Source organism: Nerophis ophidion, linkage group LG10, assembly GCF_033978795.1.
Source record: "Nerophis ophidion isolate RoL-2023_Sa linkage group LG10, RoL_Noph_v1.0, whole genome shotgun sequence".
Lineage (NCBI taxonomy): Eukaryota > Metazoa > Chordata > Actinopteri > Syngnathiformes > Syngnathidae > Nerophis > Nerophis ophidion.
The window spans coordinates 61,497,203-61,522,420 of NC_084620.1; the positions used below are offsets into that span (position 1 = coordinate 61,497,203).

The 25,218-nt window shown below is 45.0% G+C and overlaps 1 protein-coding gene across 1 annotated transcript in view; it reads right to left on the reverse strand.

Moving 5' to 3' along the window:
• Positions 1–25,218, reverse strand: part of LOC133561104 (plexin-B2-like) — a 134,595-nt gene that overhangs the window by 49,069 nt on the left and 60,308 nt on the right. The window contains exons 2-11 of the mRNA XM_061914327.1: positions 13,354–13,868; positions 12,949–13,275; positions 6,581–6,719; positions 6,350–6,495; positions 6,111–6,290; positions 5,906–6,040; positions 4,399–4,499; positions 4,194–4,320; positions 3,954–4,116; positions 3,768–3,879 (exon numbers count right to left, since the gene is read on the reverse strand). Of these exons, the coding sequence (XP_061770311.1) occupies positions 3,768–3,879; positions 3,954–4,116; positions 4,194–4,320; positions 4,399–4,499; positions 5,906–6,040; positions 6,111–6,290; positions 6,350–6,495; positions 6,581–6,719; positions 12,949–13,275; positions 13,354–13,866 (1,943 nt within the window). The 5' untranslated portion in view covers positions 13,867–13,868. The remainder of the gene's footprint in view (positions 1–3,767; positions 3,880–3,953; positions 4,117–4,193; positions 4,321–4,398; positions 4,500–5,905; positions 6,041–6,110; positions 6,291–6,349; positions 6,496–6,580; positions 6,720–12,948; positions 13,276–13,353; positions 13,869–25,218) is intronic.

Consider the following 25,218-nt stretch of genomic DNA (forward strand, 5'->3'; position numbering starts at 1 on the left):
AAGCTTCAAAAATGTGTCTCCTCAGTTCCCAAACATTTACTAAGTGTTGTTAAAAGGAAAGGCCATGTAACACACTGGTAAAAATGCCTTGGTGACAACTTTTTTGCAATTTGTTGCTGCCATTAAATTCTAAGATAATTATTAGAGATGTCCGATAATATCGAACTGCTGATATTATCGGCCGATAAATGCTTTAATCGGAAATTATAGGTATCGGTTTCAAAATAGTAAAATGTCTGACTTTTTAAAACACCGCTGTGTACACGGACTTAGTGAGCAGTACAGAGCGCCGATAAACCTTAAAGGCAGTGACTTTGCGTGCCGGCCCAGTCACATAATATCTGCGGCACACAAGTGAATGTGACGCATACTTGGTCAACAGCCATACGGGTCACACTGAGGGTGGCCGTATAAACAACTTTAACACTGTTACAAATATGTGCCACACTGTGAACCCACACCAAACAAGAATGATAAACACACTTAGGGAGAACATCCACACCGTAACACAACACAAACAACAGAACAAATACCCAGAAATCCTTGCAGCACTAACTCTTCCGGGACACTACAATATACACCAACCGCTACACCCTACCCCGCCCACCTCAACTTCCTCATGCTCTTTCAGGGAGAGCATGTCCCAAATTACAAGCTGCTGTTTTGAGGCATGTTAAAAAAAATAATGCACTTTGTGACTTCAATAATAAATATGGCAGTGCCATGTTGGCATTTTTTTCCTTAACTTGAGTTGATTTATTTTGTAAAACCTTGTTACATTGTTTAATGCATCCAGCGGGGCATCACAACTAAATTAGGCATAATAATGTGTTCACTCTATCTGTATTGGTTGATATCGGTATCGGTAATTAGGAGTTGGACAATATCGGCAAAAAAGTCATCATCGGACATCTCTATTAATGATTATTTACAAGAAAAACTTAAGTTTCTCAGTTTGAACATGAAATATCTTGTCTTTGCAGTCTATTCAATTGAATAAAAGTTGAAAAGGATTTGCAAATCATTGTATTCTTATTTTTATTTAGCATTTACACAAGGTGCCAACTTCACTGGTTCTGGGTTTTGTGGGAAGGTGGCGGCCGTGTGGATCCACCATCCACTTCTCTCTCTACCGCCACAAGAGACTAAAGTAAAACTGATGGGGATTTTTTGGTTGACATTGTTTTCTGCATTTAAAACTATTATTCTCCATCAATGTGTTCTGTCTTCATATTTTTAGTGCCTGGAAAGGATTCATTGTATTTATTTATTGTGTAAAAATGGGTTTGGTTTTGGTGCAATAGTTTTGTCAGACAAAAGCCTCCAACTTGAGTGGCATGTGTAACGTCTGCCTTCTAACGGTGTGTTAGGTGTTTTGGTGCAATAGTTTTGTCAGACAAAAGCCTCCAACTTGAGTGGCACGTGTAACGTCTGCCTTCTTACGGTGTGTTAGGTGTTTTGGTGCAATAGTTTTGTCAGACAAAAGCCTCCAACTTGAGTGGCATGTGTAACGTCTGCCTTCTTACGGTGTGTTAGGCGTTTTGGTGCAATAGTTTTGTCAGACAAAAGCCTCCAACTTGAGTGGCTGGTGTAACGTCTGCCTTCTTACGGTGTGTTAGGTGTTTTGGTGCAATAGTTTTGTGGGACAAAAGCCTCCAACTTGAGTGGCATGTGTAACGTCTGCCTTCTTACGGTGTGTTAGGTGTTTTGGTGCAATAGTTTTGTCAGACAAAAGCCTCCAACTTGAGTGGCTGGTGTAACGTCTGCCTTCTTACGGTGTGTTAGGTGTTTTGGTGCAATAGTTTTGTCAGACAAAAGCCTCCAACTTGAGTGGCACGTGTAACGTCTGCCTTCTTACGGTGTGTTAGGTGTTTTGGTGCAATAGTTTTGTGGGACAAAAGCCTCCAACTTGAGTGGCATGTGTAACGTCTGCCTTCTTACGGTGTGTTAGGTGTTTTGGTGCAATAGTTTTGTGGGACAAAAGCCTCCAACTTGAGTGGCATGTGTAACGTCTGCCTTCTTACGGTGTGTTAGGTGTGTTGGTGCAATAGTTTTGTCAGACAAAAGCCTCCAACTTGAGTGGCATGTGTAACGTCTGCCTTCTTACGGTGTGTTAGGTGTTTTGGTGCAATAGTTTTGTCAGACAAAAGCCTCCAACTTGAGTGGCATGTGTACCGTCTGCCTTCTTACGGTGTGTTAGGTGTTTTGGTGCAATAGTTTTGTGGGACAAAAGCCTCCAACTTGAGTGGCATGTGTAACGTCTGCCTTCTTACGGTGCGTTAGGTGTTTTGGTGCAATAGTTTTGTCAGACAAAAGCCTCCAACTTGAGTGGCATGTGTAACGTCTGCCTTCTTACGGTGCGTTAGGTGTTTTGGTGCAATAGTTTTGTGGGAGAAAAGCCTCCAACTTGAGTGGCATGTGTAACGTCTGCCTTCTTACGGTGTGTTAGGTGTTTTGGTGCAATAGTTTTGTCAGACAAAAGCCTCCAACTTGAGTGGCATGTGTAACGTCTGCCTTCTTACGGTGTGTTAGGTGTTTTGGTGCAATAGTTTTGTCAGACAAAAGCCTCCAACTTGAGTGGCATGTGTAACGTCTGCCTTCTTACGGTGTGTTAGGTGTTTTGGTGCAATAGTTTTGTGGGACAAAAGCCTCCAACTTGAGTGGCACGTGTAACGTCTGCCTTCTTACGGTGTGTTAGGTGTTTTGGTGCAATAGTTTTGTGGGACAAAAGCCTCCAACTTGAGTGGCATGTGTAACGTCTGCCTTCTTACGGTGTGTTAGGTGTTTTGGTGCAATAGTTTTGTGGGACAAAAGCCTCCAACTTGAGTGGCATGTGTAACGTCTGCCTTCTTACGGTGTGTTAGGTGTTTTGGTGCAATAGTTTTGTGGGACAAAAGCCTCCAACTTGAGTGGCATGTGTAACATCTGCCTTCTTACGGTGTGTTAGGTGTGTTGGTGCAATAGTTTTGTCAGACAAAAGCCTCCAACTTGAGTGGCATGTGTAACGTCTGCCTTCTTACGGTGCGTTAGGTGTTTTGGTGCAATAGTTTTGTCAGACAAAAGCCTCCAACTTGAGTGGCATGTGTAACGTCTGCCTTCTTACGGTGTGTTAGGTGTTTTGGTGCAATAGTTTTGTGGGACAAAAGCCTCCAACTTGAGTGGCATGTGTAACGTCTGCCTTCTTACGGTGTGTTAGGTGTTTTGGTGCAATAGTTTTGTGGGACAAAAGCCTCCAACTTGAGTGGCATGTGTAACGTCTGCCTTCTTACGGTGTGTTAGGTGTGTTGGTGCAATAGTTTTGTGGGACAAAAGCCTCCAACTTGAGTGGCATGTGTAACGTCTGCCTTCTTACGGTGTGTTAGGTGTGTTGGTGCAATAGTTTTGTCAGACAAAAGCCTCCAACTTGAGTGGCATGTGTACCGTCTGCCTTCTTACGGTGTGTTAGGTGTTTTGGTGCAATAGTTTTGTGGGACAAAAGCCTCCAACTTGAGTGGCATGTGTAACGTCTGCCTTCTTACGGTGCGTTAGGTGTTTTGGTGCAATAGTTTTGTCAGACAAAAGCCTCCAACTTGAGTGGCATGTGTAACGTCTGCCTTCTTACGGTGTGTTAGGTGTTTTGGTGCAATAGTTTTGTCAGACAAAAGCCTCCAACTTGAGTGGCATGTGTAACGTCTGCCTTCTTACGGTGTGTTAGGTGTTTTGGTGCAATAGTTTTGTCAGACAAAAGCCTCCAACTTGAGTGGCATGTGTAACGTCTCCCTTCTTACGGTGTGTTAGGATTCTTCCTGACGGTGGCAGAACAGTTGTAGATGTGATATTCTCCAGACGTCACCACCACTTTGTCGTTCACCACAATCTGGACGGGGACGGACACATAATCTGGACAGAAACCGATAAATGACGACGGTGGAAAAAGCCCTGGGAGCTGGCGACATTGCCCGCTGCCAGCTCACCTTGTTGATCAGGTGTAGGCGGGATCTCAGCGAGGTCGGGCAAGGAGCAGGTGACCACCGCCTGGGTGCCCATGACAACCGCCCCGCTGGTGAAAGAGTGGAAGAGGCAGTGGAGCTTGTCCGACTGTCTCAGTCTGGGCAGGGCGGGGATGCTGATGTCCACCTGGAGGAGACACTTGCTAATGAGGACATCCGCCTCACCTGTCCAGGTGTTGGCGGCTGTTTTCCCACTAACAGTACCTGCTGTGTCTTCTGGCAGCTGATGTTTGGTGGGTCGAAAGCCTGGATCTCCACACACTGCTGATTGGGCGACCACAGCCAGGTGTTGTCCTCGGTCCACCTGCTGCACTCCTGCTTCCTGGTGCACCTGAGGGAAGACATTTGATTATTAAACCAAAATTGACCACAGATGTTGATGCATAATTATGTTGTAGAAGTGGGTTACCTTCCCTCCAGCACACACCAGCCACAGTACGGGTCCTTCAGGGACATGCAGGACTGGCAGTCCGTCTTCAGGTGGCAGGACTGGACCGGAATCTTGGTGATCTGCAGATCGACACAGGCTTTTATTGTGGCGGGGCTACTTCAGTGTCTTGGCTGGACTCCCATTAAAGCAGAGATCAATGGCGGCAGGAAAATGAAGGGATTGCTACTATTACTATTGCCATCTAACGTCTTGGACTCGCAACTGTAGTTGCAATTTATAAACCCAAGTTAAAGCTGTACTATGCAAAGCGAAAGCCATTTCTCAACAACATCCAGAAACGCCGCCGGCTTCTCTGGGCCTGAGATCATCTAAGATGGACTGATGCAAAGTGGAAATATGTTCTGTGGTTTACGAGTACACATTTTAAATTGTTTTTGGAAATATTCGACATTGTGTCATCTGGACCAAAGGGGAAGCGAACCATCCAGGCTGCTATCCACGCAAAGTGTAAAAGCCAGCATGTGTGATGGTATGGGGGTGTATTAGTGCCCAAGGCATGGGTAACTTACACATCTGTGAAGGCACCATTAATGCTGAAAGGTACATACAGCTTTTGGAACAACATATGTTGTCATCCAAGCGCCGTCTTTTTCATGGACGCCCCAGCAAGTGTTACAACAGCGTGGCTTCGTAAAAAAAGAGTGTGTGTACTTTCCTGGCCCGCCTGCAGTCCAAACCTGTCTCCCATGGAAAATGTGAGGCGCATTATGAAGCGTAAAATACGACAGCGGAGACCCCGGACTGTTGAAGGACTGAAGCTCTACATAAAACAAGAATGGGAAAGAATTCCACTTTCAAAGCGTCAACAATTAGTTTCCTCAGTTTCCAAACCTTTTTTGAGTGTTGTTAAAAGAAAAGGTGATGTAACACAGTGGTGAACATGCCCTTTCCCAACTACTTTGGCACGTGTTTCAGCCATGAAATTCTAAGTTAATTATTATTTGCAAAAAAAAAGAAGCAAAGTTTATGAGTTTGAACATCAAATATGTTGTCTTTGTAGTGCATTCAACTGAATATGGCTTGAAAAGGATTTGCAAGTCATTGTATTCTGTTTATATTTACATCTAACACAATTTCCGAACTCCTATGGAAACGGGGTTTGTATTATCACACTTGCAAATTCATTCTTAAATGCGAAAAATGACCCGGGAAACCGAGGAATCCAGGAATTTGTCAAGGGAAAGCCCGTGATGCCCGAATAGGCTGAACAGTTTGAATCGGGTGAAAAATGTGGCAGGTAGGGTGCGCCGAAATCCGGAGAAGAAGTTGAAGACACATTAGTAGACACATTTTGGATGAGGAGAAAAATGAAGACTAAATCAATAAGAGCTAATATAGACAAATGTTTGGCTGTCTGGCGGAAAAAGAATCAAGGAAGACTAAATTAAATCAGGGACGAGACAAGCTGACCTTCAGGTGGCGCTGTGGAGGAATAGATTTGAAAAAAAGAAAAAAAAGAAATCACCTTCTTCTCAGTGGTGACGTACAAGTGCTGAAGCTGGGAATCGAACAACAGGTCCTTGTTGATCTTGTCTCCCGTCACCTCGCCTGTCCCCCTTCCGTACACCTCGGGGTGGGCGGACAGGTGCAGCTTGAAAACCTAGACGGATCAAATCAACAAGTTGATGGAGGCGTGGTAATGGCTGACAATTACCTTGGTGGCGCTCTACCTCTCCGTTGGCAGTGCCCAGGAAGGCCACAGCGTGCCCCATTTCCACAGCCACGGCAACAGCGGTCATGTGACCCTTGCGGACCAACGAAGGTTCAGCGACCAGAGCGACGTTCGCCTTGCTGGCCAGCGGCGAGGGCAGGAACTCGGCGCCGCATTTGTACTTTGTGGCCATGTTTGGCTGGCAGGAGCAAAGGGAAGGTTGTCATCGTGTCAATTTAGACGCACGATGGCGCTCACCTGGTTGTTGTTGCTGCACAGACCCCCCGACTTGGTGGAGTACGGCGAGTAGACCGAGGGACTTTTGTCAATGAGGCCGCCGTTGCTGTAGCAGGCCTTGATGATCGCCAGCAGCCTCTCATTTATCGCGCGCAGAGGGTACATACCTAACAACCACCACACAAGCACGTCCTGTCAAACACCGACTTCCTGTAAAAACAACCACCAGGCCGCCGTGTTGCAGGAACGTACACATGGCTGAAGTGGAGGCGTCCTCGTCCGAAGTGAAAGTGATGAACAGAACCTTGTCGGAGGCCAACACCGATCCGTACTCGCCTGATCTGGTCAGATTCTGAGCCAGAACCTCGCCTGGTGTTGTGACAAACGCGGCCTGGTGGGACAGGAAGAAGAACAGTGGCTTATGAACAGGAAGTAGGAAAAGTTCCTCAAGGCTGTCAAACTCAAGGCTGGAGGGCCAGATAAGGGCCGCTACATCATCTAAGGTGCTCTGCAAAAGCCTTGAAATAGTAATGTATCTTTTCTTACAAATGTACCGTATTTTTGGAATATAAGGCCCACTTACGATCCTTTCATTTTCTCAAAAATCCAGGGTGCTTCTAATGTACAAAATAAATCTGGTTGTGCTTACCAACCTTGAAGCAATTATATTGGATACCTGGATGTGCTGAAAACAAAGTTCCATTGTACTTGTGCAATGACAATAAAGACCTATCTGACCTCTGCATGGTGTAATGATAAGGGTGACCAGTAGATGGCAGTCACACATAAGAGATACGTGTAGAATGCAATATGACTGAAGCAAAAAACACAAACATTTTAAATGCTCCGTTGAGAGTATAGACCAGGGGTAGGGAACCTACGGCTCTAAAGCCAGATGTGGCTCTTTTGATGACTGCATCTGGCTCTCAGATAAATCTTAGCTGACATTGCTTAATTTTGCTGGTAATCACAGTGCTAAAAATAACGTGCAAAATATAAAACAATAATTCCGCTGGTAAAAACAACGTTCAAATGATAAAAAACATTCTCATGCATTTTAAACCAACCATTTGTTTTCTATTGCACCTGTTCAAGTTGTCACATTATTGGTAAGAAGTATTATATTTATTATTAGTTAGCTTTAGAATGAAAATGTTATCAAAAAGAATAAGAGACTTATTATACTCTAAAAATGTTAGTCTTAAAAATGCACACATTTGGTTGTATTCAGTGTTCCAAAATATTATATGGCTCTCACGGAAATACATTTTGAAATATTTGGCTTTCATGGCTCTCTCAGCCAAAAAGGTTCCCGGACCCCTGGTATAGAACATTAAACAAGGTGCTCAAAAATCTGTCAAAATGTTTTAGTACGACTTTGAAGCCGCACCGCTTGATGGATTGTCGGTGCATTAGGCTACCGTAGTCAGAAGTAGGAGTATTATTATGGCGTGTGTTTAAGGACCGCAACATAGCACCCATTAACAGACACATTATCTGATGTTTTGTTTCACAATATTATGCAAAACCAACTGTTCTTACCTTCTGGTACGTGCTGATGTGTATTTGGGATCTGCATAAGTCTTGAAAATTTGCGCAAGTCCGCCATTGTAGTCACCGTAGTAAATAAGCTTCTTCATTTTCTCTATCTTCTTTTTATAGGGCATTTCTAATATAAAGTTGCGTAAAGTTGTAACTTATATCTGTCGGTAGACTTGCTATGAAAGCACTAAAAACTACCGGTATAGTGGGTTTACATAATTCACCCACAGAACTTTGGTTATTAGAGTTTTTCACTAGTGAGCCAAAGACGAAGAGATGCTGCTCTGTTATTGATTGAAGTAAAGTCTGAATGTCATTAAAACAGTTAGCTTCATCTTTGACACTTCTTCCAGTCCCGTCCTTGCACGCTACACCGCTACAACAAAGATGACGGGGAGAAGACGCCGTCGAAGGTGAGCCACCTAAATAAGACCGCCCACAAAACAGCACATCCTGACTGTAAGAAAGCAACTTGAAGATGTCTGTAAAACATAATTTATGCAACATTTTGACCAAAGAACCACCATCGCATGTTATGTAGACCACAAGGAAGTGTTTTAAATAAAAAAAAATAAAAAAATTAATATGACCCCTTTAATGCGCCTTATGATCTGGTGCACCTTTTGTATTAAAATAGACCTGAGTAGAGCGACTCATCGGCAGTGCACCTTATAATACGGTGAATCCTACGGTCCGGAAAATATGGTGGTTAGATATTCGTAATATCACATTTTGAATTGAAAAAAAGAAATTTAAGTTTATTTTGTGAGAACTATAATTACTGTACATAAAGTACAGATGTCCGATAATGGCTTTTTTGCCGATACCCGATATTCAGATTTTGTCCAACTCTTAATTACCGATTCCGACATCAACCGATAGCGATATTTACAGTGGTGGAATGAACACATTATTATGCCTCTTTTTGTTGTGATGCCCCGCTGGATGCATTAAACAATGTAACAAGGTTTTACTCCTCTCTGAGCTGCTACCTTACCGTGGTAGAGGAGTTTGCGTGTCCCAATGATCCTAGGAGCTATGTTGTCTGGGGGTTTTCATGCCCCCTGGTAGGGTCTCCCAAGACAAACAGGTCCTAGGTGAGTGATCAGACAAAGAGCAGCTCAAAGACTTCTATGGAATTACAACGAAATGAACCCAGATTTCCCTCGCCGGGACGTGGGTCACCGGGGCCCCGCTCTGGAGCCAGGCCCGGAGTTGGGGCACGATGGCGAGCGCCTGGTGGTCGGGCCTGTTCCCATGGGGCCCGGCCGGGCACAGCCCGAAGAGGCAACGTGGGTCATCCCTCCAATGGGCTCACCACTCATAGGAGGGGCCATAGAGGTCGGGTGCATTGTGAGCTGGGCGGCAGCCGAAGGCAGGGCACTTGGCGGTCCGATCCTCGGCTACAGAAGCTAGCTCTTGGGACGTGGAACGTCACCTCACTGGGGGGGAAGGAGCCTGAGCTAGTGCGCGAGGTAGAGAAGTTCCGGCTGGATATAGTCGGACTCACCTCGACGCACAGCAAGGGCTCTGGAACCAGTTCTCTCGAGAGGGACTGGACCCTCTTCCACTCTGGCGTTGCCGGCAGTGAGAGGCGACGGGCTGGGGTGGCAATTCTGGTTGCCCCCCGGCTCAAAGCCTGTACGTTTGAGTTCAACCCAGTGGACGAGAGGGTAGCTTCCCTTCGCCTTCGGGTGGGGGGACGGGTCCTGACTGTTGTTTGTGCTTACGCACCAAACAGCAGTTCAGAATACCCACCCTTTTTGGGTACACTCGAGGGAGTACTGGAAAGTGCTCCTCCGGGTGATTCCCTTGTCCTACTGGGGGACTTCAACGCTCATGTTGGCAACGACAGTGAAACCTGGAGAGGCGTGATTGGGAAGAATGGTCGCCCGGATCTAAACCCGAGTGGTGTTTTGTTATTGGACTTTTGTGCTCGTCACAGTTTGTCGATAACAAACACCATGTTCAAACATAAGGGTGTCCATATGTGCACTTGGCACCAGGACACCCTAGGCCGCAGTTCCATGATCGACTTTGTAGTTGTGTCATCGGATTTGCGGCCTTATGTTTTGGACACTCGGGTGAAGAGAGGGGCGGAGCTTTCTACCGATCACCACCTGGTGGTGAGTTGGCTGCGATGGTGGGGGGGGATGCCGGACAGACCTGGCAGGCCCAAGCGCATTGTGAGGGTCTGCTGGGAACGTCTGGCAGAGTCTCCTGTCAGAGAGAGTTTCAATTCACACCTCCGGGAGAACTTTGAACATGTCACGAGGGAGGTGCGGGACATTGAGTCCGAGTGGACCATGTTCCGAACCTCTATTGTCGAGGCGGCTGATTGGAGCTGTGGCCGCAAGGTTGTTGGTGCCTGTCGTGGCGGTAATCCCAGAACCCGTTGGTGGACACCAGCAGTGAGGGATGCCGTCAAGCTGAAGAAGGAGTCCTATCGGGTTCTTTTGGCTCATAGGACTCCGGAGGCAGTGGACGGGTACCGACGGGCCAAGCGGTGTGCAGCTTTAGCGGTCGCGGAGGCAAAAACTCGGACATGGGAAGAGTTCGGGGAAGCCATGGAAAACGACTTCCGGACGGCTTCGAAGCGATTCTGGACCACCATACGGCGCCTTAGGAAGGGGAAGCAGTGCACTATCAACACCGTGTATGGTGCGGATGGTGTTCTGCTGACTTCGACTGCGGATGTTGTGGATCGGTGGAGAGAATACTTCGAAGACCTCCTCAATCCCACCAACACGTCTTTCTTTGAGGAAGCGGTGCCTGGGGAATCTGTAGTGGACTCTCCTATTTCTGGGGCTGAGGTCGCTGAGGTAGTTAAAAAGCTCCTCGGCGGCAAGGCCCCGGGGGTGGATGAGATCCGCCCGGAGTTCCTTAAGGCTCTGGATGCTGTGGGGCAGTCTTGGTTGACAAGACTCTGCAGCATCGCGTGGACATCGGGGGCGGTACCTCTGGATTGGCAGACCGGGGTGGTGGTCCCTCTCTTTAAGAAGGGGGACCGGAGGGTGTGTTCCAACTATCGTGGGATCACACTCCTCAGCCTTCCCGGTAAGGTTTATTCAGGTGTACTGGAGAGGAGGCTTCGCCGGATAGTCGAACCTCGGATTCAGGAGGAACAGTGTGGTTTTCGTCCTGGTCGTGGAACTGTGGACCAGCTCTATACTCTCGGCAGGGTTCTTGAGGGTGCATGGGAGTTTGCCCAACCAGTCTACATGTGCTTTGTGGACTTGGAGAAGGCATTCGACCGTGTCCCTCGGGAAGTCCTGTGGGGAGTGCTCAGAGAGTATGGGGTATCGGAATGTCTTATTGTGGCAGTCCGCTCCCTGTATGATCAGTGTCAGAGCTTGGTCCGCATTGCTGGCAGTAAGTCGGACACGTTTCCAGTGAAGGTTGGACTCCGCCAAGGCTGTCCTTTGTCACCGATTCTGTTCATAATTTTTATGGACAGAATTTCTAGGCGCAGTCAAGGCGTTGAGGGGTTCCGGTTTGGTGGCCACGGGATTAGGTCTCTGCTTTTTGCAGATGATGTAGTCCTGATGGCTTCATCTGGCCGGGATCTTCAGCTCTCACTGGATCGGTTCGCAGCCGAGTGTGAAGCGACCGGAATGAGAATCAGCACCTCCAAGTCCGAGTCCATGGTTCTCGCCCGGAAAAGGGTGGAGTGCCATCCCTGGGTTGGGGAGGAGACCCTGCCCCAAGTGGAGGAGTTCAAGTACCTAGGAGTCTTGTTCACGAGTGGTGGAAGAGTGGATCGTGAGATCGACAGGCGGATCGGTGCGGCGTCTTCAGTAATGCGGACGTTGTATCGATCCGTTGTGGTGAAGAAGGAGCTGAGCCGGAAGGCAAAGCTCTCAATTTACCGGTCGATCTACGTTCCCATCCTCACCTATGGTCATGAGCTTTGGGTCATGACCGAAAGGATAAGATCACGGGTACAAGCGGCCGAAATGAGTTTCCTCCGCCGGGTGGCGGGGCTCTCCCTTAGAGATAGGGTGAGAAGCTCTGCCATCCGGGAGGAGCTCAACGTAAAGCCGCTGCTCCTCCACATCGAGAGGAGCCAGATGAGGTGGTTCGGGCATCTGGTCAGGATGCCACCCGAACGCCTCCCTAGGGATGTGTTTAGGGCACGTCCAGCTGGTAGGAGGCCACGGGGAAGACCCAGGACACGTTGGAAAGACTATGTCTCCCGGCTGGCCTGGGAACGCCTCGGGATCCCCCGGGAAGAGCTAGACGAAGTGGCTGGAGATAGGGAAGTCTGGGCTTCCCTGCTTAGGCTGCTGCCCCCGCGACCCGACCTCGGATAAGCGGAAGATGATGGATGGATGGATGGATGGACAAGGTTTTACTAAATAAATCAACTTGAGTTATGGGGAACAAAATGCCAACATGGCACTGCCATTTTTATTATTGAAGTCACAAAGTGCATTCTTTTTTTTAACATGCCTCAAAAAAGCAGCTTTGAGTTTGGGACATGCTCTCCCTAAAAGAGCATGAGGAGGTTGAGGTGGGTGGGATTGGGGTGTGGGGGGTGTATATTGTAGCGTCAGAGAAGAGTTAGTGCTGCAAGGGGTTGTGGGTATTTCTTCTGTTGTGTTACGGTGCAGATGTTCTCCCGAAACGTGTTTGTCATTCTGGTTTGGTGTGGGTTCACAGTGTGGCGCATATTTGTAACAGTGTTAAAGTTGTTTATACGGCCACCCTCAGTGTGACCTGTATGGCTGTTGACAGAGTATGCCTTGCATTCACTTGTGTGTGAAAAGCCGAAGATATTATGTGATTGGGCCGGCCAGCAAATGCAGTGCCTTCAAGGTTTATTGGCGCTCTGTACTTCTTCTTACGTCCGTGTACACAGCTGCCTTTTAAAAAGTCATACATTTTACTTTTTGAAACAGATACCAATAATTTCCAATATTACATTTTGAAGCATTTATCGGCCGATAATATTGGCAGTCCGATATTATCGGGCATCTCTATATTAAAGACGTGCTTCTCTGTTTCTGTCTGAAGGAAAAGGGCCTCGACAGAAAACTCGAGGAATGGCAAGATTAAGGCAGCGGCTTGTCAGTTACCTGAACTTTGTTGTATTTGTTTGAAGCGCTGCAGTTGAGCTGTAGTTCGGTGTACGAGTAGTAGCTCTGGTCGTCCTCGCACATCCTGGAGATGAAGGTGAAGTTCTTGGTGTCCTGCACGCCGAGCGTGCGCGAGAACAGGAAGTACAGAGAGCCGCCGTCCTTAAAGGCGAAGCGGAAGTCGTGGAGGTATTTCAGCACGAAGGGATTGGCTTGCACAGCGGAGGCGTCGATGATGTTTTCGAAGATGTTCCACTCGCCGTAGTCCTGGAGGATGCGGGTGGAGATGAGCTTGGTGCTGTCATGGCTGCCGTAGCCCTTCGCCACCTAGCGGGGGAAGCAGACAAGATGGTCAAACCAGCTGCGATTAAGACTTTTTAAGCAGATGAGGCGATTTCTGCTCACCAGGAAGACGGTGAAGTTGTCTCTCTCCTTGGTATAGTAGGACATGACACCCACCACCGAGACGCTCTCCTCCGTGCTCACCACGTACGACTTCTCGCCCTTGTTGTCGCTGTAGTAGAGCACGTGCTCCACGTTGCTGAGGTTCCTCAGCGAGCAGATCCCTCTATAGATGCTCCCGCACACCACCAGCGTGTCCTTGGCGGCGTGGACCAGCATCAGCTTGTTGTGGTTGTCCGTGTCCGCCGCGTCCTCACACGCCTCCGTGATGGGCGGCGTGCACTGCCTGTTGTCCCGCCTGGGCCCAGTGTCGATGCGGAACTCTGACACCAGGTCGGGCGTCAGCTGGTAGAGGGCGTTGACCGCGCCCGCGTAGATGCGGCCGGAGCGGGGGTCTTGGGCCACGTTGTTGATCAGTGTGTCGGAGAGGAACTCTGGGTTTTTACTGCAGGAGCTGTCGAGGAACAGCGTTGCCAAGGTGACCAGGAACGGCCACGCCCACCAGCGCTCTGTCATGGCTGCGGGAAGAACACAAAGAGAGAAAACATTTTATTTCTTCCGACAACAAACGGAAATGTTTCAGGCTTTAAAACTTATTTTGACTTTGAAAGACGACTTTAGAAGAAGTTGTGGTGTAAACACGCACAGAATAAAATTCACAAACTAATTAGACAGGACTAATCCCGCTAAGCTGGAAACAATTCTCTCTCCAAATGCTTTCAACTGCTTGGTGCACACATTTGACAACATGAAGCGTTGATGACAAAACATCACAAGAGATCGCAGAGTCAAGGAGACGCTTAGGAGCAAAGATTTGTTCGTGGTCCACAGCATGCTGGAGAAAGGGGAGGTCCAAACTTCAGTTTTGATGAAGACGAGGACAAAAAACTAAGTCGAAGTATGACAACAAACGAAGGAGGACGATGACAAAGGACGAAAGTGACGAAGGAGGAGAAAAATGCGAAAAACACGAAAGACAACGAAGAAGACAAAGAACGATGAAGAAGAAGACAGAACGAAGAAGACGAAGAACAACGAATAATAAAAAGGATGATGAAGAAAAACAAGGACGCCAAAAAACGACACGGACAACAAAGAAGAGGACAAAGGACAACGACGGACAAAAGACGACGAGGAGAAAGTACAACAAAGAAGAGGACGCAGGACTAAGGATGAAGAATGACAAAGAAGAAAAGGAAGGAAGGAAAAGACGGCGAACGACAAAGAATGATGGAGAAGAAGACAAAGGACACCAAAGAAAGGGACAACGAACGTCAAGAAGAGGACGAACGACGACGATGGACGAAGGATGACGAAGAAGGGGACAAAAGACGGCGAAGGATGAAGAATGATGGAGAAGAGGACAAAGGACGACAAAGAAAAGGACAAAGAATGACAAAGAATTAGGGATGACAAAAAAAGGGACAAAAGACAGAAAAGAGGAAGAAGGACAAAGATTGATGGAGAAGAAGACAAATGACACCAAAGAAAGGGACAATGAATGTCAAGAAGAGGACGAACGACGACAATGGACGAAGGAGGAGACAAAGGACGAAAAGAGATGGCGAAGGATGGAGAATGATGGAGTAGAGGACAAAGGACGAAGGATGACGAAAAAAGGGCCGAAAGACAGAAAAGAGGGCAAAGGACTAAAATTGATGGAGAAGACAAAGGACACCACAGAAAGGGACAATCAACGTCAAGAAGAGGACGAAGGACGACGATGGACGAAGAAGGAGACGAAGGATGGAAAAGACCGCGAAGGATGAAGAAGAAGACAAAGGACGACAAAGAAAAGGACCAAGAGGACAAAAGACGAAGGATGATGAAAAAGGGACGAAAGACAGAAAATAGAGCGAAGGACGAAGATTGATGGAGAAGACGAAGGACACCAAAGAAAGGGACAATGAACGTCAAGAAGAGGACGAACGACGACGATGGACGAAGGATGACGAAGAAGGAGACAAGGGACGAAAAAGACGGCGAAGGAAGAAGAATGATGGAGAAGAGGACAAAGGACGACAAAGAAAGAACAAAGAATGACAAAGAAGAGGACAAAGGACGAAGGATGACGAAAAAAGGGGACGAAAGACAGAAAAGAGGGCGAATGACTAAGATTGATGGAGAAGACGAGGGACACCAAAGAAAGGGACAATCAACATCATGAAGAGGACGAACGACGACGATGGATGAAGGATTACGAAGAAGGAGACAAAGGACGGAAAAGACCGCGAAGGATGAAGAAGAGGACAAAGGACAACAAAAGAAGGATAAAGAATGACAAAGAAGAGGATAAAGACTGAAGGATGACGAAAAAAGGGATGAAAGACAGAAAAGACGGCGACGGATGAAGAATGATGGAGAAGAGGACTAAGGTTGACAAATAAAAAGGACAAAAGAGGACGAAGGATGAAGAATGATGAAGAAGGAGAAAAAGGATGGAAAAGACGGTGAAGGACAAAGAATGATTGAGAAGAGGACTAAGGTTGACAAATAAAAAGGACAAAAGAGGACGAAGGATGAAGAATGATGAAGAAGGAGACAAAGGATGGAAAAGACGGCGAAGGACAAAGAATGATTGAGAAGAGGACTAAGGAAGACAAACAAAAAGGAAAAAGAAGAGGATGAAGGAATGACGAAGAAGGAGACAAAGGACGGAAAATAGGACAAAGAACGACAAAGAAGAGGATGAAGGATGACGAAGAAGGGGACAAAAGACGAATGACGACAATGGACGAAGAAGACCAAGAATGACAAAGAAGAAGAAGAAAAGAACGACGACAAAGAAGGACTATGAACAACTAAGAAGAAGAAGAAGAAGAAGGTGAAGAAGAAGACAAAGAAAACCAAGGACAGGATTCAGGATCAAGATGATTTATTATTGTCCATTCTTTAACATGTACAAGACATAAGAACTGAAATTACATTTCACGTCGACGGAGGACGAAAAAGGACAAAAAAGACCAAGACAAAAAAGACAAAAAACAACAAAGGCAAAAATAGAAGAAGAAGAGGACGACAAAGAAGAAGAAGAAGAGGACGACGAAGAAGAAGAAGCTCTCCATTGTCATTGCACAAGTAGAACCAAATGTCAAAAAAAGCACAAAGGATGTAGAACGACGAAAAAGAAGAAGAGGAAGTGGATGAAGAAGAGGAAGAGGAAGTCAACAAAAAAGATGACGATGAAGTGGATGAAGAAGAGGAAGTGAAGAAAAAAGAAGAAGATGAAGTGGATGAGGAGGACGAGGACCAAGAAGAAGATGGGATGCAGTACATCACTTCATGCCTGCATTCTGCTCCCATGAGTCAGTGCACCAACAACACAGTTTGTTGATGTTATTAATAGCACTCTTGTTAAAGCTCTCTTTACAAAAACAATCTAGCTGCAGTCACAATCACAAGTCACTACTATTATCTCAGTGAAGGCACACAAAGTCACGCTAGTATGTGCTGGACACTCAGCCTCCTGAGAGACAAAGACACTCAGCCTCCTGAGAGACAAAGACACTCAGCCTCCTGAGAGACAAAGCCACTCAGCCTCCTGAGAGACAAAGACAAAGACAAAGACAAAGGAGCCACTCAGGCGCAGACACTGACGACATTCCACATCCAGATTCCCCTTCAATTCTAACAAAAACAATGGCAAGTACAGTAAAGTCCCCCCACAATCTCTTACATACGCTCCGACAAACACCAAAGCCATTTTTACCAATGAAATAATCCAGTCCATCTAATTATTGGATGCCAGACCCCAGAAAGATGAAGCAAACACACTTTTTGTGGACAATATTGACTATTTTACATGCAGAAAATAATGTGAAATACCGTACACAAAATGATGCCTAAATGAACATTGAAGGGGCTCTTTGCAACGTGCGAAAAGTGACAAACCCTGTTTCTAAATGAGTTGGGGAATTTTGTTAGATGTCAATATAAACGGAATACAATGATTTGCAAATCCTTTGATGTTCAAACTTATAAACATTGTTTTTTTTTTGCAAATAATCATTAACTTTAAAATTTGATGCCAGCAACACTTGACAAAGAAGTTGGGAAAGGTGGCAATAAATACTGATAAATTTGAGGAATGCTCATCAAACACTTATTTGGAACATCCCACAGGTGTGCAGGCTAATTGGGAACAGGTGGGTGCCATGATTGGCTATAAAAACAGCTTCCCAAAAAATGCTCAGTCTTTCACAAGAAAGGATGGGGCGAGGTACACCCCTTTGTCCACAACTGCGAGAGCAAATAGTCAAACAGTTTAAGAACAACGTTTCTCATGGACGCCCCTGCTTATTTCAGCAAGACAATGCCAAGCCACATTCAGCACGTGTTACAACAGCGTGGCTTCGTAGTAAAAGAGTGCGGGTACTTTCCTGGCCCGCCTGCAGTCCGGACCTGTCTCCCATGGAAAATGTGTAACGCATTATGAAGTAGGGTTGTCCAGATCCGATATTTGGATCGGATCGGCCGCCGATATTTGTCAAAAAATGCATATCGGCAAGGCATGGGAAAATGCCGATCCAGATCCAGTTTTTAAAAAAAGCTGTGGTCCGTGTTTTCCAACGCACCGATTTAAATAATACATTCCACTCTTCTGCTGCTTCCTACGCTCCGTTCCGCATTTTCTAGCACACCTTCAAAACATCCACAGGTCTGCGTTCTAACCGTTCAGACGGCCGTGTGAATTAAAAGTTACGGTAAAAATGTCAGCTGTGTGGGATTATTATACCCTACAAAACGAAAAAGACGAAGAGGTGGAGTGCAAAACATGCCACAATAACGTCAAGCGTGGTGGTAAAGTTGTAAGACATTTTAATGACTTTTGCGAGTGAGAGGCTTTTTAGCACTCATCATAGATGAAGGCAGGAGCAGGCTGACACCTGAGCATCTTCAAGTGTTCGTCTTTGTTAGAATGAATCTCCCCATTGTGTTTGGACTTCAATTGTTTGCCCCCCCTGACAGGGGCAAACAATTGAAGGGAGTGTGTAGATATTTTTTTTATTTTGTTAAGTTTACACTTGTTCAAGAGCAAGTATTGATGCTGAGTTATAGACATTTTATCCCACTCAGGTTGTTTGTGTGTTTTGCTTTTTTTAATAATGTTTACAGCATTATTTGCACTTTATACTGTTCACTTTTTTACTGTTTAATGATGCCATTTCTGTTTGTCAGGTATAATTTTTGATATTTTGTGTGTATCCTTGAATACCAACTATTGTGTATTATTCAAACTCACCTAATTCAGCTGGCTAGTTGTTATCAAGAGTACTAAAACCCTTTTCAGCATGAATCTGACAACTAAGTAGGCTTAATAACTTTAAACTTTAATACATGCTCGGATAGGCCAGTAGAGAGAATGGGAAAGAATTCCACTTTCAAAGCTTCAACAATTAGTTTCCTCAGTTCCCAAACCTTTATTGAGTGTTGTTAAAAGAAAAGGTGATGTAACACAGTGGTGAACATGCCCTTTCCCAACTACTTTGGCACGTGTTGCAGCCATGAAATTCTCAGTTAATTATTATTAGCAAAAAAATAAAATAAAGTTTATGAGTTTGAACATTAAATATCTTGTCTTTGCATCTTTTAAATCATTGTATTCCGTTTATATTTACAACTAACACAATTTCCCAACTCATATGGAAACAGGGTTCGTAAAGCCAAAAATATAACAAAAACACCAGCGACTAGTTTAGGAAACCAAAAGTGGTTTAACAGAACACTTCTTTTTTTAATTGTCTATTTTTTTAGTTATAAAATATATTAAATAGAGGTAGGGGAAAGATTTCTAAATGCATTGCAATCCGGACATGGACGATTGTGATCTAATGAATCCTGATGATTAGGAACAATTATTACCATCAAACTATTTTCATGACAATTTTGAAATGATGCAACTAATTTTGTGTTTCTTATTTTAAGTCCCGATAAGACGACAGAGCTGCTTCCTGCCCTCACTTGAAGACCTTTTAATGGCACTGATGTCATTAAAAAGGTATTTTTGTCCACATGACCAGGAGCTGTGTGGACAACAAGATTAGAAATCATCTTGTAATCACATCTTCCACGCCAAAGGAGTTTATCCCAGGTTTGGCTTTGATGGCATCATGGCCGACACTTCCCACTCACGCACTTTTTGGGCTTTCAGTCAAATGGAATGTCAAGGACATGATTCAAGTGCGGATTTGGTGGAGAAGGATAGCGCTGATGTTTGACTAACTTAATCTCCAGCGTTTGACAAGAAAAGCTCAGCGAAGCCTTGACATGGACGCATGAAGTGCGAGGGGGCGGAGTCATTGCAAGAGAAAGTCAACTACACCCAGGGAAAATGTGTTCTAACCTGCAGGATGGAGCGTGTGTGTGTGTGTGTGTGTGTGTGTGTGTGTGTGTTAGGGTTGTCTCGACTGGTAACAAAATGTATTTCGATACCTTTCGATAATTTTGCAAATAAACGGGGAACACAAAAAAATAGCATTATTGGCTTTGACAAAAAAATCTGGGGTCCATTAAACATGTTTCTTAGTGCAATCGAAGAACACTTTTCCTTAAATAAAATAGTGAACATGTCTTTAAGTAGTAAGTAAGCAAACCAAGGCTCCTAATAAGTCTGATGACATATGCAGTAACATATTGTCATTTATCATTCTATTATTTTGTCAAAACATAAAGGACAAGCTGTAAAAAATGGACGATGATATAGCTTCACCTTTATTGTCAATTTTTAGACCAAAATGCGTCCATTCTTGTCACGCTTGGCGGCGCACTTCCTGCGCGGAGTTGCCACCTTGTGGATGCACACACCAGTTCCTACCAGGATTGCAGGTAGGAATAAGTTTTAATATAATCAAACAAAAGAACACTGGTGCAAAAAGGGGAAAAATAAAGCGCGTGCCAATGCACGGAAAGCTAATGCTAAAACGTAGCAGGAAACAAAAAACACTAAACGACGTGCCACACGCACGTGAAGCTAAGGCGGAACTTAGCACAAAATAATGGAGGACACAGGATACAAAACTTGACGTGTTGCTGAGGCCAAACTAAGGAATAACGCAGGCTTATACACTCAAATAATAATTGCCATCAGGTGTACGACAAAGAAGAATAGCAGCTGGGACAACATAAGAAACCATGGCAACGAGCTACATCAGGAAGTGCACAAACACAGGAATCGGCCAAGTCTAAAACTAAACATGAACAAAGGCATAAACGACAAAACAATAAACGATCCGTGACAATTCTCCTGTTTCTGTCTACACTCCGTGTCTGCTTGGAAGTACTCCCTGATTGTGCGCTGCCGAACATGCTCCCCTGCTCGTAAAACCAGCAACCTCACGATGTGACGTCATACCCGAGAACAGATACTTTTAAAAACGGAGTATATTACCGTTTTTGATTTATTAGTACCGCAATACTACAATAGTATCGGTATCATCGACAGTCACTCGAACGAGTATGACAATCCCTCTGGTAGGGGTGTATCTCTTTATGGAGGATGCCTGTGCGTGACTTGCTTTAACGTGGGGAGACTAGTGCACAGACAGAATCGGTTCAGGGTCTAGTGGCATGGAGTCCAAGACGACTGGGGACCCTTTTCTTTGGCAGCCTTCTTCCGCCATCGCAGCCGTTGTGGTAGTTCTTAAATCTACCATCATCCGCTTGCTCCACCGTTGAGGTCTTCAGCGTATCCCTGGCTAGGGGGCAGTCAGGTACTAGGCCTGTGCCAAGGATCACCTGGGGTAACAGTAGTAAAGGGGTTAACCTCCTAGTGCCCCAAGACCCTATAGAGGAGCCTCCACTGCCGGATGCACTTTAACGTCATGCCCAGGACAAAGTACTGCTATATAGAACAATCCTAGTGTGTAGTCTTCTTGAAGTGAAGCCATGCAGTTATTAGACTGACTGCCACCTAATTATAAAAAGGAGCTGCTGGAAAGTCTGATAATACCACAAAACTCTTGTCCCCGCCATCGCAGGTCACTTTATAGCACAGAACCCGTGTGTGTGTGTGAGTGTGTGAGTGTGTGTGTGTGTGTGTGTGTCTGTTATCATGACAGGGCCGATTGTGATTTTGAGGCTGAGCAGCATTAATCTGGTGTTACAATATGAAGTGCTGACGAGCGTGGGAGTGAGGGTGGCTGAGAGTGTCAGAGAAGAGCATCTGCTGCAGAATACCAGCCGGGAGAAGATCCAATGAGGGGAGATGGCGCTCAAAAGAGGAAATATTAAATGGTAAATGGGTTGTACTGGTATAGCGCGTTTCTACCTTCAAGGTACTCAATGCGCTTTGACGGTATTTCCACATACATTCACACACACACACACACACACACACACACACACACACACACACTGATGGCAGGAGCTGCCATGCAAGGCGCTAACCACAACCCATCAGGAGCAAGGCTGACGTGTCTTGCTCAAGGACACAACGGACGTGGTAGAAGGTGGGGATTGAACTAGGAACCCTCAGGTTGCTGGCACGGCCACTCTCCCAACGGTCTCCCAAAACCCCCACTACTATAAAAGGTGTGTGTGTGTCAGTTGAAGTCACCATCTTCTATTGTAAGTCTGGAATTTTAGCATCTCCTTATTTTATCATCATCATTTATTTTTATTCCTTTCATGAAAGTGCATATTTACAAGCCACGTACAATTGACACTTTTGTTTTTTTGTATTTTTGTTTGTTTTACATTTCCATAATCAGAAAGGAGCAGATGGAAGAATAATATTCTTATATTTATCTGCCCCCTTTTTAACACAAATGACAGTATTTGAGATGACTTTAGAACACCCAAACTCCAACATACTTTTCCATTTCCCTTTAAGCATTTTCACAACAACACCTCCAATCTAAATCAAAATTCAGTTTGATATAATTCCAGTTTTCTCTTTTTATAACTCTTTTTAAATACAAAAATATTCTTACAGCTTTTTAAGTCTTTGTTTTATTTGTGTGATTGTAGCAAACTTGTCAGTGTTACTAATCCATCCATCCATTCTCTACCGTTTTTCCCTTTTGGTGTTGCTTGGGTGCTGGAGCCTATCTCAGATGCTTCCTGGCAGAAGGCGGGTACACCCTGGACAAGTCGCTACCTGATCGCAGGGCCAACACAGATAGACAGACAACATTCACACTCACATTCACACACTAGGGCCTAATGATTCGCTAATTAGCCCCTAATTAGCACAACAGCTAATTAGCGCCACAGCTGGAAAGCGCATAGATTTGTGGCTGAGATAATAAAAGTGACTGGGAGGATCAGGAGAATAAAACATGAACTATGCAACAACACTGTGTGAAGTTGGCCACACTCATCATTGCAATTATTAAAAGAACACTACCGTATTTTTCCGACCATAGGGCGCACCGGATTATGAGGCGCATTATTTCTAAAGGCTTAGTGGCCACATGCGTGGACAGCACCTCAAAGCTCTTATTTCCAAAATTGTGTACACTACAGAATTGGGGTCTTATGGCCACTTGTGTGGACACTTATACTGTCATCTGGTGGTGTCAGAAGAGTATAACATACAATGGAATTTGCGAAAAAAATAAGTGTAAAAATAAGAATTAGCATGTCACTAAACATGAAGTACACGTTTGTGTACTTATGGACTAGGTACATCGTAATAAAAGATGATTCTTAGTTTTTATTCTAATTAGGGTCCAATAAGCCCAAATGGCAAAGAGAAATAAAAAAAGCATGTAAACAAACAGCTTGGGCCTTAAGATGCACCTTATAATCCGGTGCGCCTTTAGGGGCGGCATGGTGTAGTGGGTAGAGTGGCCGGCCAGAAACCTGAGGGTTGCAGGTTCGCTTCCCACCTATTAACATCCCAAAAAATCGCTGCCGTTGTGTCCTTGGGCAGGACACTTCACCCTTTGCCCCCGGTGCCGCTCACACTGGTGAATGAATGATGAATGAATGAATGGTGGTGGTCTGAGCGGCCCGCAGGCGCAAACTGGCAGCCACGCTTCCGTCAGTCTACCCCAGGGCAGCTGTGGCTACTGATGTAGCTTACCACCACCAGGTGTGAAAAAATGTTGAGTCCTACTTCTCTGTGAGCGCTTTGAGTGTTTAGAAAAGCGCGATATAAATCTAAGTTATCATTATTATTATTATTATTTTAATTAGGACTTGTGGTCTCCATAACATGTGATGGTGGTTTTTTGGTCAAAATGTTGCATAGATGTTTTACAGATCATTTTCAGGTCGCTTTCTGAGTGTATCTACCATTTTGTTTTGTTCCTTATTTGCGTGGCTCACCTTTGATAGCGTCTTCTCCCCGTCATCTTTGTTGTAGCGGTGTAGCGTGCAAGGACGGGAGTGGAAGGAGTGTCAAAAGATGGAGCTAACTGTTTTATTGACAATCAGACTTTACTTCAATCAAAAACGGAGCAGCATCTTCTCCTCCGTGGCTCATTAGTGCAACAACAACGCCTGAAATATGTCCCGTGAAAAAACGGCCCACCGGAACTCTCGAATAACTAAAGTTCTGTGGGTGAATAACGTAAACTCACAACAGTTTTTAGCGCTTTGATAGCTAGTCTAATAAGATAAGTATGAACTTCACACTACTTTATTATTAGAAATGGCAACAGCGTAAGATAGTTGTCCCATAAGAAGGTCAAGAAACAGAAGAAGTTTATGACTACAGTGTCCACACGGACTACAATAGCGGACAGGCGCATATTTTCAGGACTGATGCAGATCCCAAATACACATCAGCAGGTACCAGAAGGTAGGAAAAGTTTGTTTTGCATAATATTGCAAAACAGAACACCCGATAATATGTCTGCTAATAGGTTCCCCTTTTGAGGTCCTTATACACACATCATATGTGAAGTGAAGTGAATTATATTTATATAGCGCTTTTCTCAAGTGACTCAAAGCGCTTTACATAGTGAATCCCAATATCTAAGTTACATTTAAACCAGTGTGGGTGGCACTGGGAGCAGGTGGGTAAAGTGTCTTGCCCAAGGACACAACGGCAGTAACTAGGATGGCACAAGCGGGAATCGAACCTGCAACCCTCAAGTTGCTGGCACGGCCACTCTACCAACTGAGCTATGCCGCCCCATATAAATACTCATATGTTTAATGCGGTGTTGCGTCATAGCTTACCGAAGTCGTTTTGAAAATATTTTGACAGATTTTTGAGCGCTGTGTGTAATGTTCTTTATTCTCAATGGAACATTTAGATTATGGGTGTTTACTGCCATCATATTGCAGTCTACACGTATCTCTTATGTGTGACTACCATCTACTGGTTACACTTATCATTACACCATGTACCAAATAAAATTGCTTCGAGGTCAGTAAGCACAACCAGAATTATGCCGTACATTAGGCGCACTGTTGAGTTTTTAGAAAATGAAAGGATATTTAATACGCCTTATAGTCTGAAAAATACGGTACTATTTTGTGCACATTATATGCCTAATGACTGATGTCATCCAGCCCCAAAAATCACCCAAACTTGTCCGTTTCGGATGTGCTATGTTTGTGCTGGTTTGTCTACTATTGTTTTTATGTTATTATCGTTTTATTATCTATAATCAGCCCCCCTCCAGCCTTGTCAAAATCTCAAAAAACTTGTCCCAAACATTTGGGCTACAAGATTGGTTTGTCTATTACAGTTTTTTATGATGTTAATGTTTTAGAATACAATAGAATAGAAAGTACTTCATTGATCCCTGGGGGAAATTTAGCAGTTTTATAGTTACTATTCAAAACCATCACCCCAACCATGTCAGAGTCTCCCCAAACGTGTCCCATTCTTTTGTGCTGCAAAATATTTTGTCCAAGTACAGTAGAGGCCAACAGTTTGGACACACCTTCTCATTCAATGACTTTTCTTTA